At 30.3% G+C, this 17040-nt stretch overlaps 1 protein-coding gene across 4 annotated transcripts in view; it reads left to right on the top strand.

The window, feature by feature from the left end:
* Positions 1-17040, top strand: part of pps (protein partner of snf) — a 208876-nt gene that overhangs the window by 50018 nt on the left and 141818 nt on the right. For all 4 annotated transcript variants that reach the window (XM_075373576.1, XM_075373568.1, XM_075373551.1 and 1 more), the window contains 3 exons: positions 8-139; positions 9237-9312; positions 16643-16741. In XM_075373576.1, the coding sequence (XP_075229691.1) occupies positions 8-139; positions 9237-9312; positions 16643-16741 (307 nt within the window). The remainder of the gene's footprint in view (positions 1-7; positions 140-9236; positions 9313-16642; positions 16742-17040) is intronic.

Genomic DNA, 17040 nt, shown 5'->3' with positions numbered 1-17040 from the left:
TGCACAGGGACGAGGAAAACGTGGAGCCACTACTGATACTGGAAGAATTTCTGTAACTGACCCTACTCTACAGAAGGGCGGGGCCAGGCTTCTGCCACTGGTCCATCCTTTGATATTACCAACATCAACTGTAAACACTGTACGTATTAATTGTGGCTAAATTGTTCATCATTCTGTTGCAACTTGGTTGGCTTTAAAGTATTATAATTTATTATTAATCATTACATTATTTAGGCTGTCTTCAATTTAAGTCTGTATTTGTTAGTATGAATTATGCAGTAAGTTCTATTGATGAAAATATTTTTATTTCAGAAACATCAGCTAAACATTTTCTCATTCATTTATTAATAAATTTTTGTGTTTTATTCATGTCTTTTCTTAAATTAACCTTTTTGCTGCCAAATCTGTTATGTTTGTCATTATAAAACTATCAAGTATGACTTCATTTTTCATAAATATAAAAAAAATTTTTCCTTTTTTTAATATATGTATATTTTTTAATTTGAATTGTTCTGAATTTTTTAATAATTATTTATTTAAAATGTGTTATTTTTTGTCATAATATTTATTTTTCTGCCATAATGTGAAATTAATAAAAAGAAATTTGTATTTATAAAAAAAAAAGTCATACTTTGATGTGTGTGGTGAAAACAAAAATGAGTCATTTTACTCATTTATTTACTAACATATGTGTAGTTTACTTGATTATTTATGCTTTATGCTTTTAGTTGAATATTAAATTCATGTTTAAGTAACAAAGAACCATGCATTTTTTTTAATTTACTTCTTCAGACAAGGTTGTATATGTATACGAGGGACATTCAATAATTAGACAAGTTGATGTAGAAATGAAACAGTTTATAGGAGGCATTTTGTACTTTCATTACTAGGTTGGCATCACTAGGATGAGCTCAGAACAGTTGATAATAAAAATTGTTTTGTTTATAACCTCAATATCACATTTAACGATGGCATGTCCACTTGAAGTTTCCACATTAGTTGAACAATGTTCAGTGATGAATTTTTTGCTTTCTGAAGGTGAAAAACTGGCTAAAATCTTTTCTTGAATGATTTTACAGTATGATGAACCATAGAAATTTTTATAAGTGGGTGGAACAGTTAAAAAATGGTTGAACCTCAGTGACTGACGAGCAATGTCCTCTCAGGCCAATTGAAGTGTCAACTCCTTCATTTGAAATCAGCATTGAGAACATTATTTGTGAAGACTGACATATTACAGTTGAACATAAAGCAAGAACAGTTGCAGTAAGTGTTTTTCACTAACAAGCTCAAGAACAGCAAAACAAGTGCAAGGTGGGTCCTGAAAGAGTTAACATAACACAAGGAAACAACACTCAAAGTGTGTACAGACTTGAAAGAACGTTATGAAAGGGAAGGTGACCCTTTTCTAAACAAGATTTTAACGTGTGATGAAACTTGGGTTCCCCATTTTCAATTGGAGTCCAAAAGACAAATCATGGAATGGAAGCACACCAGCTCACCTGTCTGAAAGAAATTCAGAACGCAGCCATCAGTGGGAAAAGTCATGTTGACTGTCTTTTGGGATGCTCAAGGTGTCTTTTGTGACTATTTGGAAAATCAGTATAAACAGTGTCTACTACTCAGACCAGCTGATGAAAAAAGTAAAGCCAACAGTGAGAGAAAAACGTTGCAGATCTCAAAGAAAAGATGTTCATGTGATGTTGCTACATAGCAATGCTCGCCCTCACACTGCCCAGCTGACCCAAGAAACCATTGGAAAATGGATTGGGAGATACTCATCATTCCTACAGTCCAGATTTGGCTCCCTCAGATTTTTATTTGTTTGGTCCACTCAAGGAGGCATTACGTGGAAAAAAGGTTAACAACAAGGTTAAATAATTTGTGGGAAAGTGGTTCAAACAACAAGACAAAGACTTCTTTGCATCAGGTATAAAAAAAAAACTAGTTCATTGTTGGGACGTATTAATATTGAGAGGGGGGGGGGGTTATGTTGAGAAGTAATAAAAGTCTCATGTTGTAAAAATACCGTTTTTTCCTACATCAATTTGTCTCTTTAATTATAGAATCTCCCTAGTATATATATTTTAATAAGGAAGATATTAGGATGAAGTGGTAGATGAAAAAATGGCCACTCATGCCAGTATCGAACCTAAGTCCAGATAATGTGGAAGCTAGTTAATAAATAATTGGTATACAGACTGGATTAACTTTTTATGTAGTATTTGAATAATCATAAAAAGTTTTCTTTAGCGACTGAAAAACTGAACTTCACATTAGTCATGCCTACTGATTGTTAGGTAATCGACATTGAAAATAAAGAATAAATTAAAATCTGTTTGTTTTGAATTGTTTGAGACCTATGTATTGATCCTGCCTGTTTCAGAAATCAAATTCTTTAATCATAGTGGTATGTACTCACAGTAGCTCTTAAATATCATTACCTTTAATGCTATCTTCATTTCTTTTATCACTGGATTTACTGAAATCCCAGTTCCTTGCCAAATCCTCTATTAACATTGAAATATCTTACTCTGGTAAAATGTCATTTGATGTAGATTACATCATCAGCAGCAAAAGTAGAAAGAAATAAATGAGTTTATTAAGGTTAAGTAAAAGAGGGAAAATTAAAGCAAAACCTTTTTATAAAAAAGAAAATCTTTGCTTCAATTCAAGTAAACATTAAACCACAACAGAGTCAGCTGATGGTGATAAATTAGAAAATTTGCTCCATTTAATTTTTATACAGAATAAGTGGTATGTGATTAGTAGATGATGCTTGAAGCAGCTTGTTAATAATATGATAACACTTAGCAGGAGATGAATTTAGGATATCAGGCAGTTCCCAGGACTATTAGCCTTCAGCACTCTTTTGCAAGAAATATGAGTTGTCTTACTGCCTTTCTGGCTGTGAAAGGGTTAAGAAGATTGACAGAAAATATTTTATAGTTATTGGGAAGGTTTGTATCACTTATTTTTTATTAATAATTCATTGTTACTGATCAACAATCTTATTTAATTAAAATTACATGTACTTGAGCAGTGTATTGATTGTATTTGAGAATGCCTGTTGTGTACAGGTTAATGCTCTGAATTAATGTGTTAAAAAATACTATTTATATTGTCGTGATGATATAATTACTGAAAATTACAGATGTATAAACAAAAGATGTTACTTATACACTGGAATATTGAATGAAGACAGAATGAACAAGTATTAATTTAAAATCAGTGTAGTATTAATTTAAATCAATCAAGTATTAATTTATAACTGTGTTTCTAGTAAATCTATCTGTTCTGTTTATTTGTAAAATCTTATTGTGATATAAAAGTGTGTAGAGTATATCTCTTGTAAAAAAGATATTACCTAATTTAAATTTGTATATCATTCTTAGAATAATAAATAAAGTAACAAAGTAGTGGCATCATAAACAATTTTGTAATAAGACAGAGTAATACATAATTTAGGACCTAGTATGCTCTTCAGTAAATAAAAAAAAACAAGTAGAAATTAAAAGTAATTAATTTTTTGTCATTGTAAGGTAATCCTTTGTTTAGTTCAGGGATGAACTAACTGCTCATCTGAGAGTGATTGGAAAACCCCGTATTATGAAGGAACGGTCATGCAGTGTTGCTCAGTGTTGGAGGCAATGTAGTCTGCATTCCATGCAAAATATTATGTGATTATGGTCATTAATATATTGTTGGTAGTTTATATTGTTGGTAGTTATCTTAAATCACTGTAAAAATAGCTGGATTGAACTTGTTTCAGGATATAAAAAATTTATCTTTTTAACAGTGTAAGATGAAATTTTTCCTTTGTAAATATTCAACCAGCAGCAAAAATGTTTCAAACTGAAGTGATACATACAAATCAAAAGAAAAAATGTAGACCACAGTATATACAAAATTGATAGTGTTTTATTTCAGTGGTTAAATCTCTAATTTCATATTTTTTACAAAAGGGTATTCAACTTAAAAAGGCCTCATCACTCAGTAGTTCATATTAAAAAATACATATTTTTTAAATAAAATGCATATATTAGTGTGAGGTGGGTAAAATAATGTGGAAGATGTTGGTATGACAATTGGGAGGACTGTTTGTTACTTACACATGTGATTACATCCACAAAAAATAGGCGTTTGGTGTGTGGTTTCAAGGCGACAAGTAATAGGACCCTTGTTTTTTGAAAAAACTGTGGATGCGCTTCTCTATACCTAGAAATTATCTCATTACATAGCCTTACTGCAGGAGGATGAGTATGACTGCTGGCCATTTGCAATACAGCTTGTTCTACTATGGAGATGCTAAGGATTTTTTTAGTAAAAGAATCATTTCGAAAGGATTGTGGCAACCAAGATTCCCTGATCCAACTAATCCAGACTTCTTCTTTCTTTGTGGTTACTTAAAAAAAAATCTGCAGGAATTGAAGATGATCATTGTCAATGCCATTCAGGAAACAGACATAGTACAGCTAAAAGAATAGCCAGGAACATGACCAAACGTGTTAAGTGGATGGACATAATTTTTAACACCTTCTATAAATTATTGTGCAAGTGTTTGTCAATAGCCTAAACTAAGTGAGGGAGCCTCTTTTAAGTTAAACGCTCTATTTGTAAACATGACTTTTCTTCGTGTTTGATAGTTGTGATGATCACTAGTGACATTTTGTTTTCAAAATGCACGTAGAAAATTCTAGAATATAAGAAAATCAATTACATCTTTTATGGTAAGGAATTCCAATAGTGAAATCAGTATCATTAATGCAGAAATTTTATGAATTTTATAGTTGAACGTAATCTGCCATTTCATGTCATACAAGTCCCCCTTGTCTTTTGTATTATATTCTTAGATGATTTACTGATGTCAGTATTTTATTACTGATGAACTATTCTGAAGGTTGGCATCTCTGATTATATTAACTGTACTATTTGGTTAAAAAATAGGAAATATTAACCTTTTTAATGAAGAAAGTTATTTTTTAAAACAACTTTTAATAGTGCCATATTTTTAATTTTTTTGTGAATAGGATAATCTTTGTATAGTAATTTTATTTCTTTTAAATACAGTGACTATTAATTTTGTGATTATTTATGCCAATATTATGATTAATGTGTAGCCATATTGGGATAAATTACATTTGTCTAATTATTTCTGCGGAGATAATTTTAATCTGAAAATTATGATCTCTTTCCATTATTGCTTACTCTAATAAATAATATTATATAAATATAACAAAAATTGGATCAGTGGAAACAGAGTTGTTTGGTGATGGCCAAGATGTTTACTTACAGTGCATTTAGCTATCTAATGTGTTAAGTAGTTATTATTTATTAGAATTATTTTTTTTGTTGTAATTTTCAATTTTGCTTGTTGAAAATGATTGTTTATAATTTGTTTATTGTTTGCATGATTAAACCTTATGAAATTTGTTAAAGGAATGCTATTATCAAGGTGATGCTGAATAATTTCAATAAATTCAGAGACTGATTATTCTTAAAGAAAGTGGTTCTAAATATTAATTTAAAAAATTGAATAACTCCTATTTTTGTACACAATTTTTTTTTTTAATTTGTTTCATCCTCATTGAGTGGTAGTGACCTTGTAAATTCATTCTGCTTCACTGAACTTTGATTAAAAAAAGTGAACAACAAATTGTTCTTTTTGGAATATTGCTAACTTAATTTTGGATGAAACATTTTGTCATTGGAGTGGTAGATTTCCATGATTTGATGTTAGTATTGTCTTCCTTTATTATTTTAATTCTTTTATTTTATAATAAAATAATGAAACTAATAAAAGAATGAAGCTAAGAAAGAAAGGTAAACAGTACTCAACATAGAAATCATAGTGTTCTTAGCAGAAAACATAAGATATTTTCTCTGCATTTAATTACAAATAGAATTATCAAGAATGTTTTTTTAATAAATATTTTTTTCAGTTTAACAAAACATGAAAGAAAGGAATAGGAAGTGGGATCTACCAGTATTTTTTTAATAAATATTTTTTTTAGTTTAACAAAACATGAAAGAAAGGAATAGGAAGTGGGATCTACCAGTAATGAAGCTAAGAAGCAAATAGTGAACATGAAAAACATGTTGTCGCCTACAACTCAACATGAAAAACATTTTCTTGTTTATATTGAAAATATAAAAAATGTTTTCAAGTTACATTTGCATGTAACTGGTATGTTGTGGCCCATAAAATTTGTAGTTACAAAGAGTTGACCTTATCAATTGTATAGGTATTTTATTGTTAATATTTCAGGTTTTTGAACAAATATGAGTCGGGTTAATGTAAGCTGGTACATTTTATTAGTAGGTAGTGAAGGTATCTTAGCAAAACTGTTTTAAATGTAGCACACTATTCTCTAAAGGAGTATGCACAAGGAGTTTATGTATGTATTAACAAGTAAGGATCCATATATGCATGGTGTGTAAGTTAATTATGCAATAATAGTGAGGAAAATCATGCAATAAGAATATTGCTCACCATTGAGAGTTAAATAAATTACTTGTTAAAGAAAGAGTTCGCTGGACAGAATAATTATTAACAGTCGCACAGTAAAAGTAGTGCAACCACTAAATCAATCATCAATTTCTGTTATTGAATCTACATATGTTGTTGCATCTTGAATATAGTTCTAATATTCTTAATTTCTAATATAATTACTATAACAATAGTTGTAAAAGAATGTGAAAGATCTCCCTTAATTAATTATCTTAAGGAAGTTCGGGTTCAGCTAATGGGGATCCATTATAATTTGTGAAAGGTAACCGGTGGGTATGTATCTATATAGTATGTATTAATAAACGAATTGAAGGTATTAGGCTCAGAAGCTGGAATTGATCTAAGGGAGAATATAAATTAAGAATATGATGCATTCATATTTGTAATTATAGTGATAGTGGAGGAGTGAGAAATCAAGGGAGGTTATTTTTATGGTTATTGTAGTTTTTGGATGGTAGCATTAATAAGCTTTAAAAAAGGTTTTTTGTACTGCTAGTTGATTATGAATGGTGAAGTTGTAGATTAACATTATATATTGCGCATAAAGTTGAATTCAAATCAACAATTTTTTTATGGGTGTAGAAATAATCAACATTATTTCTCTGGAATAATATATTCTCACGCATTCAAAGACCTGCTTGTTTGAATGAAGTTAGGCATACACATCAGTATTTTGATTGACAGGGTATTAAGAGTTTTCTTTATGTCTGCAAGTGCGCATGTGTGTGCATATATGCATGTATTCAGGAGGTTCATAACTGTAATTAAGAAGAGGAAAAAATACCAGCGGTTGATAAAAATTGCAATAAATGAATTTTATATTGGCATATGACTTGATGAAATCAATAGCAGTGTTGGAGAAATTACAATTACATGGTTATTTTAAATGAGGATAAAAATTTTCTGGGATAAATTGTAATAGTATTTTTGGAAATACATTCAAGTGAGAAAAAAGTGCTATAAGATTGATTTAATGAAAGAAAATTGGACACAAAGTACAAATGGATGTTAATGGTTTCGGATAGGTGTATAATTTTCGAAGAGAGTATTACTAAAATATATACTTTGAATATTCCTTGATTTATATTAAGGGAATTACAAATTTGATATAGAGTGCATTGATTTTACAAAGGTGTAAACCAATTTTCTGATAAAAATTTTTTATGAACATAGATTTCATTAAAAGTATTATTAACACATGATGATGATAATGGCCATTCAGTGGTGTTTGACCCTCTGAGAATCCATAGGTGAATGTTCTCCACAATTGCCGATCATGTATGACTTCTTTAAGCGTTGCTATTGTCCTGCTTGTGCCGCTTTTGATAGTGTCAAGCTAACATGTCCGTGTTCGTCCTGTTTTTCTTTTTCCACTGAGCATAATCGAAGTTTCTAAACAAATAGTGCGTATGATGTGGCGGAAGAATGTCAGTGTAATTCTTGTGATTTAAGTTTAAAGTGGAATTTCCAGTTTTATACATTGAGAACTTCTTTGTTTGTGATTCTGGTGATATTCTTAACATTTCATGGGATTCTCAACAATCTTTGCCAGCACCACAATTTGAACGCATTGGTTATCCATCATTTTGATTTTCTTAGAGTCCAGTTGTCACAACCATACATGGTAATTGGAAAAACTATCATCTGCATGAGTCTGCATTTATGTCCAATCCAACATCTCTATTTTCCTAATCTGCATACTAAGCATCATGGTTTGTCGAAATGCAATATAGCGTTTACGGTCAGGTGCTGATTTTGCATCGCAGTTGATATTGGAACCAAGGAAAATGAATCTTGGACACATTCAATTTCATTTTAACACATACTGATTCGGAATTCAGTGATTGCAAATAGAAATTATTTAGCCCCCCTTGTTTTCTTCTGTTTGCTCTTTGTATGTGTACGTTGTTATTTTTCTTCAGTTTCGTTTAGCAGTAATATATAGTATCCTGTACAAATCTATTTCTTTATTATTGCAGTTTTATGGTACTAAGAGTAAATCTTTGGTACTAATTTCAACTGATTAACAAGTCTTTGGTAGCATTTAATTAATTATTGATATCTGTTACTATTTTTGTCTTTTTACTATTTCTGTCAATGATTTTTTTTTCATTGTTAACAAAACCTGAAAGTTCATTACTAATCACAGTCTTGGTTGTTTTTCGCTTATCTCTAGGTACCTTATTGAGAAACATTTTATGTACTCAAAAATATGCAACAAGAATAAACGTTTGTTCCTCTTTTGAATAAATTATTGACAGCCCTGTGATCTCTGAATAATGTTGGGCACATTGATATTACTAGGGATAAATTTAAAACATCAAAGCTGTGATCAGATGTTGCATAAACTTATTCAATCCTGTGCTTTCATAGTTTGATTATTTGCTTTGAAATGAAAACAAGTCACCGGGTTGTGTTTTTATTGGGACTGCAGTATTTCTGTAGTCTGATGTATCCCTTAGCTTAAAATGAATCATGTGCTTAAATGAATCATATGTAAATTTTGTTTTGGAGTTCTGAGTGTATTTGTTTTTAAAATTTGTGCTCATTTTTTTTTTCCATTTAGTTAAAGCTAAACTAATAAACGAAAATTAATATCAGTTATAAATTTGAGTACAAATGTTTGATATAATGTTAATGATTGAAAATTAGTGAAAATTTTCATTATAATATTCTTATTTTTTTCACTGGTAATCATATTTACTGTATGTTTGTTGTTCTCTAGATTCAGACCGGTGGAGTGGCAAAACCTCAAAGGCTCATTCTCCCACAAAGCAAAGTTATTATTGCTCATGAATTAGGTAAATATGTTATCCTTTATTTCATGTAATTATTATTTCATGATCTTGAAAAATTACTGGTAAAGCTAAATTTAGCTATAATATATTGATATCTAATATATAAAGGTAATATCTCTCTAGATAAAAGTTGTTTAGATCTGAAAAAGTACACCAAAATTCTATAAGAAAATTTATCTAAGAATCATAACACATTCATTCATTTTGATTTTTGTTTTTAAGTTTTAAAAAAAAAATTGCATCATAATAAAAAGTTAAGATTTATATTTCAGGAAGATTATTCTACCCAGTAACAGTTTTGTAGGTACAAAGTGTGATAAAAAGATAAGATAATTTTTAAATTCTGTGCTCTAATTTTATGTTAAAAATGGCATTGTGCAGTGAAGTGGTGAAAGTGTAGACAAAGCTTTTGGTGAAGATGTGTTATGTTGACACCAAGGGCTGATATATGGTACAAGTGGTTTCAAGAAGGCCATCAAGATGAAGATGATAAAAGGATGGATGTCTTAACACAACAACTGATAAAAATGTTGACAAAAACTGATATTGTGGTCAATAATTATCGAATCACTATTAGAGAAGTTCCACTATTAAAGAGGTAGGAATTTTTCTTATGGCTGTGTGAAACAATTTTGACTAACATGAGATGCAGCAAAAATTGTTCTGAAACTTTAATTTTTAAGAAAAACAGTATTACAGAACAGTTAGCTGATATCACTGATGACTCAGAATTATTCAAATGTATCATAACAGCTAATGAAATGTGGGTGCTCAGTATGATATTGAAACAAAGGTTCCATCCCAATGGAAGCTTCCTTAAGAACGAAGATCGAATAAAATAAAAAATATTTTGAGTTTGAATGAAAAATTTAAGGTTCTCAATCTTTAAGATGTTTAAGATATATATATATACTTTAATTAGACTTACAGTGGCATCTATTATGAAGTCTAACCACAAGATTGGTTTTATGGTCAACAAATAGTATTACTTAATAGTTTTACACTGTTTATGTGAGACAAGCTGAAGTAATAAATCCAAATTTGGCAAATAATTTTTGGCTTTTGGATTGTGATAAATATAATTACATAATTAATGAGATTAATAAATTTATAAATTATTTATGGAAAAGAAATATATATATAAATAAATGTTTGTTTGTTTATCCCATATGCATTCCTATACCATTCATCTGATTGCAATGAAACTTTGGTGAGTTGTTTGCATGCCCATGAAGCTTCCTGAATTAGTTTGGACCTGCTAGGTGGTGCTGGGGTGGAGATATTTCGAAAAATTGTATTTATGGTCCAATTTGGCTCATATTTAGAATATGTGTTATTTACATGGAAAGAAATACTTCTGCAAAAAAATGGATCTGCTAGATGGTGTTGGGGTTGAGATGTTTAGAAAAATTGCATTTATGGTCCGATTACGTCAAAGAAAAATATTTGCAAAATCTATACCCGCTAGGTGGCATTGGTGTTGAGATATTTACAAAACAAACAAACAAACAAATATACAAATAGACTTTCTTCTATATATATATATAATATGTGTGTGTGCATATAGAAGGCAATGTTTGTACGTGTGTCCGCTATAGTCTAAAAATCTACTGGACAGATTTACGCACAGGGAAAAAGGGTGAAGGGAAAATCAAAAAAGGGAAATAGGAAAAAAGGAAACTGGGAAGAAGGGGGAATGGGAAACTGAAAAGAGAATAGAGAAAAGTGGCAAAGGGAACAAAGAAAAAAGGAAAAAGAGAAAAAGGGAAAGGTTAAAATTTGTGAAGTTCCATAATGTTCATTTTTTTTATGTTTTATCAAACTTTCAATTCTGTTCATTTAATCTGTTTATATACTAAAATCTAATAATAGCGAAACATTGCTGGGTCTGCTAGTATAAAATAAAATAAAATTACTCAATTTTTAAGTAAAACTAAAATAAATGTAAAGCAGTAAATATAAATAAAATGTTAATCATTGTGATAATAACTACATTTTTAAAATAAATCTATCTTTAAAATTTTTTTCTGAATATATTTGAGTTTATAAAAATTCAAATATAAAGGGTCATTGAAAAAGGTTGCAGCAATTAAAAAAAATCCTACCTCAAACTACTGGTGAATTTTTAAAAAAATACTCTAACTCAGAGTTTTTTTTTTACATACCTTAATGTTAATATGAGCCCCGTTGGTTGTTCTGCAAACATCCAGCCAATCATCAACTTCTGTCCAGATTTGTGGGATCATCACAGGCATAACTGTGGCAATAATAGCGGTGATTGGTAATCTTAAATCTTTTGGCTTAATTGTAGGATATGGGAATCTCAGCAATCCAATGAAATTATTGAGTAGGTCAAAGATTCCCCAGAAATAAACGTGTGGTGTGGTTTGATGTTCGATCATGTGATTGGCCTATTCTTTTTTCATGAGCCCAACTATCACAGGGCCTGTTTATTAGGCAAGCTATAATTGTACATTTTCCTGTAAGTTGACAAAATTAAACAAAATAAACAAGAAAGTAAACAAAAACAAAATTAATTACTTTAAAATTAATTAAAGTAAACAAGTTGACAAAATTAAACAAGAAAGTAAATTGCTTTATTGTTTCAATAAGATGGTGTAGCTCCACACTTTACCCTAGATTTGATGTGCTTTCAATGAAAATCCCCTATCATTGGATTGGTAGGGCTGATTTCTTTGCTTTGGCCTCTGAGTAGTCCAGATTTGTCACCCCTAAATTTTTTGTATGGGGATAAGTTAAAAACGTAGTCTACAGTGAAAAAATCAGGGATGTACAACAGTTAAGACAAACGGATTACCTCTGCTATTGCCAAAGTTACGCCTGTGATGATCCAGTGGACCTCAGCAGAAGTTCATTATCAGCAGAATGTTTGCAGGGTGACCAATAGAGCTCATATTGAAACATTCTAGGTATGTAAAAAACTTTTTGAGTTGGTTAATTAAAAAATATAAAAAATATTCGTTTGATTATCTCTAGCAGTTTATGAGATACAATTTTTTTAAATTGCTGTAACCTTTTTTGATGACCCTATGGAATAAATCTAAAAACCAATATGAGGGACGTTCAATAATTAACGAGACAAATTGATATAGAGGAAAAACAATTTATTCAGTGACAATGAAACTTATACAATTCTTCAACATAGTCTCCAGCAAAATTTAGACATTTGTCCCACAGTTCTGTGAGCTTTCTGATTCCTGCAGCGTAGAAGTCTTTACCTTGCTGTTTGAACCATTTATGTACCACTTTTTTGACCACTTCGTTGTCATCGAACTTGCCATGTAAAAATTCTTTAAGCAGGTCAAACAAATTAAAATTGGATGGAGTGAGGCCTGGGCTGTAAGGAGGGGGTGGCAACACCTTCTAACTCAATTTTTTGTTTGTTTCTCCTGTTCTCTGAGCTTTTTGGGGGCATGCATTGTCATACAAGAGAATCACACCTTTTGAGAGAGGCCTTGACGTTTTCGCCTTATCGTGGGTGTCACTTTCCGTTGGAGCATGTTAGAATAGTACTCAATGGCGAGTCCCACAAGACCATCAACATCACTTCACCGGCTGCTGCGTGAGTTGTGAATTTTTTTTTGTTGTAGGTGAATCCAGATTTTTCCACTCAAGACTGCCGTTTGGATTTGGGCTTGCAATGGTGTTGTATCCACATTTCATCACAGGTTCATTACCTTTCGCTTCAAACCGTTCTTTGAGCTAAGAACAATTGTGAATCCGGGTGTTTATGGGCTTGAGTCAACTGTCTTGGACCCATCTTGAACACGTTCTGCGATAATTTAGCATGTCGTGAATGATTAAATGTACGATTCCAACACTAATATTACACAAACTAGCAATTTGGGAAATTTTGACTTGCCTGTCTTCACAAATAAGATCATTTATTCGACTTTGCAGCGCAATAGTTGAAACTTCAACTGGTCGTTCAGAGTGACGGAGATGTCACACTTTTTCTGCCCACTTTAAACTGTTCTAACCACTTATACATGTTACTGTGGTTTAAACATTTTTCATCATACTGTTTTAACATTCTTGAGTAAAGTTTTGCCAGTTTCACACCTGATAGCAAAAATTTTATCACTAAATATTGCTCTTCCAGCATACATGTCTCATGCGGAGTTGACATTCTGAAATCAACAAAAGAGGTTATGGTATGATCGAGATTAAAGAGATAAATTGTTATCGAATAGCTGATTGTGTTCCCAAGAATGCAATTTGACCTTCAAAAAGTTTCATTGTCATTGAATGTACAGTTTTTTCTCTACATCAGTTTGTTTCATTAATTATTAAATGCCCTTCGTAATAACAAAACCAAAATAACTAGAAAATGATTTAGCAATATTTGTAATTAACAGCAATAACAGTAATGTTAGATTAGAACAAAATAACTAATTAGGAAAAAATATAATTCAAAAAGTTTTTTCAGGATACTTAACTTTATGTAGTTAAAGAAAAATGAAAGCTGTTAATTAGGTTACAGTGAACTTCCATATCAGTTTATATAGGTATATATTTAAATTCTATTAAACAAATTGTATTTATATAGGAAAATCAAATAGAATCTTTAAAACTAGATTTCTTGAACATTATAGAAACACAATAAACATTCTATTTTTTGATATTAATACAAATTTAAAAATTAAGAAAGACATTAAAATTAAATATATTAGAAAAAAATTACATGTATAAATTCAAATAAAATTTCAGGTGATAATCAGACGTTATTTGAGGAAGATCGTCTAATAAAAACTCCAGCAGATAGCAACACTTGTTTAAATTAATAAGAAATTTTCATTTTAGTAGTTATATTATACAATAACATAATTTCAGTCATGACTGAGGATGCTGGATCCTGTGAAAGTACTTTGTTGAAAAATTAAGAAAAGATATGTCTTACCTCAGTATGAAATATAATTTAACAGTACAGAGAAGTAATATGAATCTTATAAGAATTAATTTTGGTAAATATATATATATATATATTCATCATGCTTATCAATGCAAATTTAGTAAAAATAATAAAATTTTCAGACCATAATCAAATAGGGAAGTGAATTGGTAACAAAATTTATTGTTACTGTAATTATAATGCCAATAGTAATGTATATAATAATTATGTAATTTTTATCTGCTTTAGGTGAAACTTTGTATTTATTTTGTTTTTACTACACGAGGCATGTTTTTAATGTAAGGTCCAGTATGAATTGGCTGCCAATATATGCAGTGCAAATAGATGGTGTTTGTATAACGGTGCTGTTCATTTCAAGAAGGACAAATAAACATTTATGATGAAATTAGTAGCTGGCCAATGTTGATAACAGATGATTTGATTGAAAAAGTTGAGAAAATTGGCACTTCACTTTGTCGCCATCTTGGATTTAAAAAGTTTTTACTGAAAAATTATGTGTAGATGGTAAAGATAAAACTTGGATATCTTATTTGAATGTTGAGACAAAGCAGCAGTCACTCATTGTGGGGGCTTTCTCCATGGAATTTTGTTTTTGGATGATAATGCCCGACCTCGCAAGGCAAATCAGTCGGGCAGTTGAAAACTTTTTATTGGAAAATCATCAGACATTTATCTTGTAGTCCTGACTTAGCTTAGCAATTTCTTTCTTTTTCTCTATCTTAAACAGTAGGCTACATCACAAAGAGGTTTAACAATGATTACAAATTGAAAAATCACTGGCAGCAGAATTTCTTGAAGAGGGAATGAAGAAGCTAGTAAAACGTTATGAAAGATGGAAGTGTTGAAGTTGAAGACAGCTATCTAGAAAAGTAGTAAACAAATATAATTTGCATAAAATAATAAAGTTTTTGATGTTTTTCAGTTTTGTTTTAATTTCAAAATAGACCTAAAAAAAGCCTTGTACTTTAAAAATTGCCTTTTTGATTACAGTTTCACCTACAGTTTTTAAATGTATTTAACTGTCTGTTAGTAAATGAACAATCATATGTATATGCATATATCTATATATATATAAAAAATATACAAATTATGTCTGTAACCATTTTGCAGCTGCAATTCATCCAAACTTTAGGGCCCATACCCATACCTTCAGAATTGTTTTAAAATAAAAACTAAAAAAAAAACAACTAAAAAAAGGTCAAAAATGCCCCTTTTTTCACCATTTGGCATCTATATATATATATATATATATATATATATTACATATTAAATTATCTCCTACATGTTTGTCATCGCCTAGCAGTCGCATTACTTTACATCTAAAATCCATCCAAATTTTAAAGGGTCAATATTCAAGGCTATGAGATGTATGTAAGTCAAAATAAGTTTTAATTAATTTAATTATATTCATGACTAAAAAAATAAAGAATAAATTAAAATAATCTATGCTTAGAAATTAAATTTAATCTGTAAATTATTTGTCAACGGACTGTTTCTAGTGGGAGATGTGCAGCAGATGGAGCCTTGTGCAGCAGCTTGGCGCCTTGTGCAGCAGCTTGGCGCAACACCATTGGTCCGTTGGAATCTGAAGCCACTAAAACTTTGCAATAACACTTGACAATATGTCAAAAATTTATCAAGAAATATCATAGAAGCAACATTACCTACTGGAAAAAAATATAGATGTTTTCCAATAATTTCACCCAAACTTCTGTTTCTTTAAACATTTGCAATCCCCTTTAAGAATATCATTCACAATGACCATCAATAAATCATAAGGACAATCCCTCTAAACATGGCTGGATTACTGTTAGAAAATAGTTTTGGTCATGGTCAGTTATATGTGGCATGCTCAAGAGTTTGTTCACCAAGAAATTTATTCATTCAACCTGAGAATCTCGCCAGACAAACAACATAGTTTACTAACTACCTAATTAACTACATGGGATAATAATCTTTTAATTTTTTTTTTATTAAGCTTTTTGTAATATATTTTATTTTACTTTATTTTTATTGTTTGTCGACATTATCCCACAACCACGCAGTGTTGCCCAACATGTATATAAGTCAAAATAAGTTTTAATTAATTTGATTATATTCATGGCTAATGGGTAGAATAAGAATAAAAGAATCTTACGGAAATTGTGGTTTAAATTTTTCCTTCATTATGTAAATAATTTACACTGTGAAAAGATTACTGCCAGGACTGTGAAGCCGGCCCATCGACTTTAACAAAAAAAATGTAACCCTTTCCCTACCCGAATGGCTAGCTGCCAGCTGGCTGGTATATATTATTATATATATGTTTTTTAAATTTTAAAACTGAAAATCTAATTATCAGAGGGTGTTTTTTTGTTGAGTTCTATTCAACCATGCATTAAATTTTTCATTTTTTATTAGGAGGAGTTTCAACTATAATAAATCAAGCCAGCCCAAGAGTAGTTCTTAGTAGAATACCACCATTGACTACATTCTCTGTTGTTAATACTACTCCTGTTGGTAAGTTAATTTCAGTTTAATAAGTTTTGATATAGTATTATCATGTTACAGGTAAGGTTTGTATTTTCCAGTCATTAATTGAAAATTTTATTAATATCTGAAATTCATTTAAATGTTTTTTCAGTTGTAAAGTATGTACTTGTTTAGTTTTTAATTATGCTTTTTATCCGTTATTCACAAGTTCTGGATAAGTTAACAGTAATATTTTCATTGTCACTTTTCTTAACTTCTTACTTTACGATCTTATTTTTATTAACCCCTTTTGGCCACTGATGATGTGTTGTATGGTCACTTATCTG

This window comes from Lycorma delicatula, chromosome 1 (assembly GCF_047948215.1).
Source record: "Lycorma delicatula isolate Av1 chromosome 1, ASM4794821v1, whole genome shotgun sequence".
NCBI lineage: Eukaryota > Metazoa > Arthropoda > Insecta > Hemiptera > Fulgoridae > Lycorma > Lycorma delicatula.
Note: the sequence above shows the minus strand (reverse complement) of the source record. Positions and strands in the feature narration are given on the sequence as shown.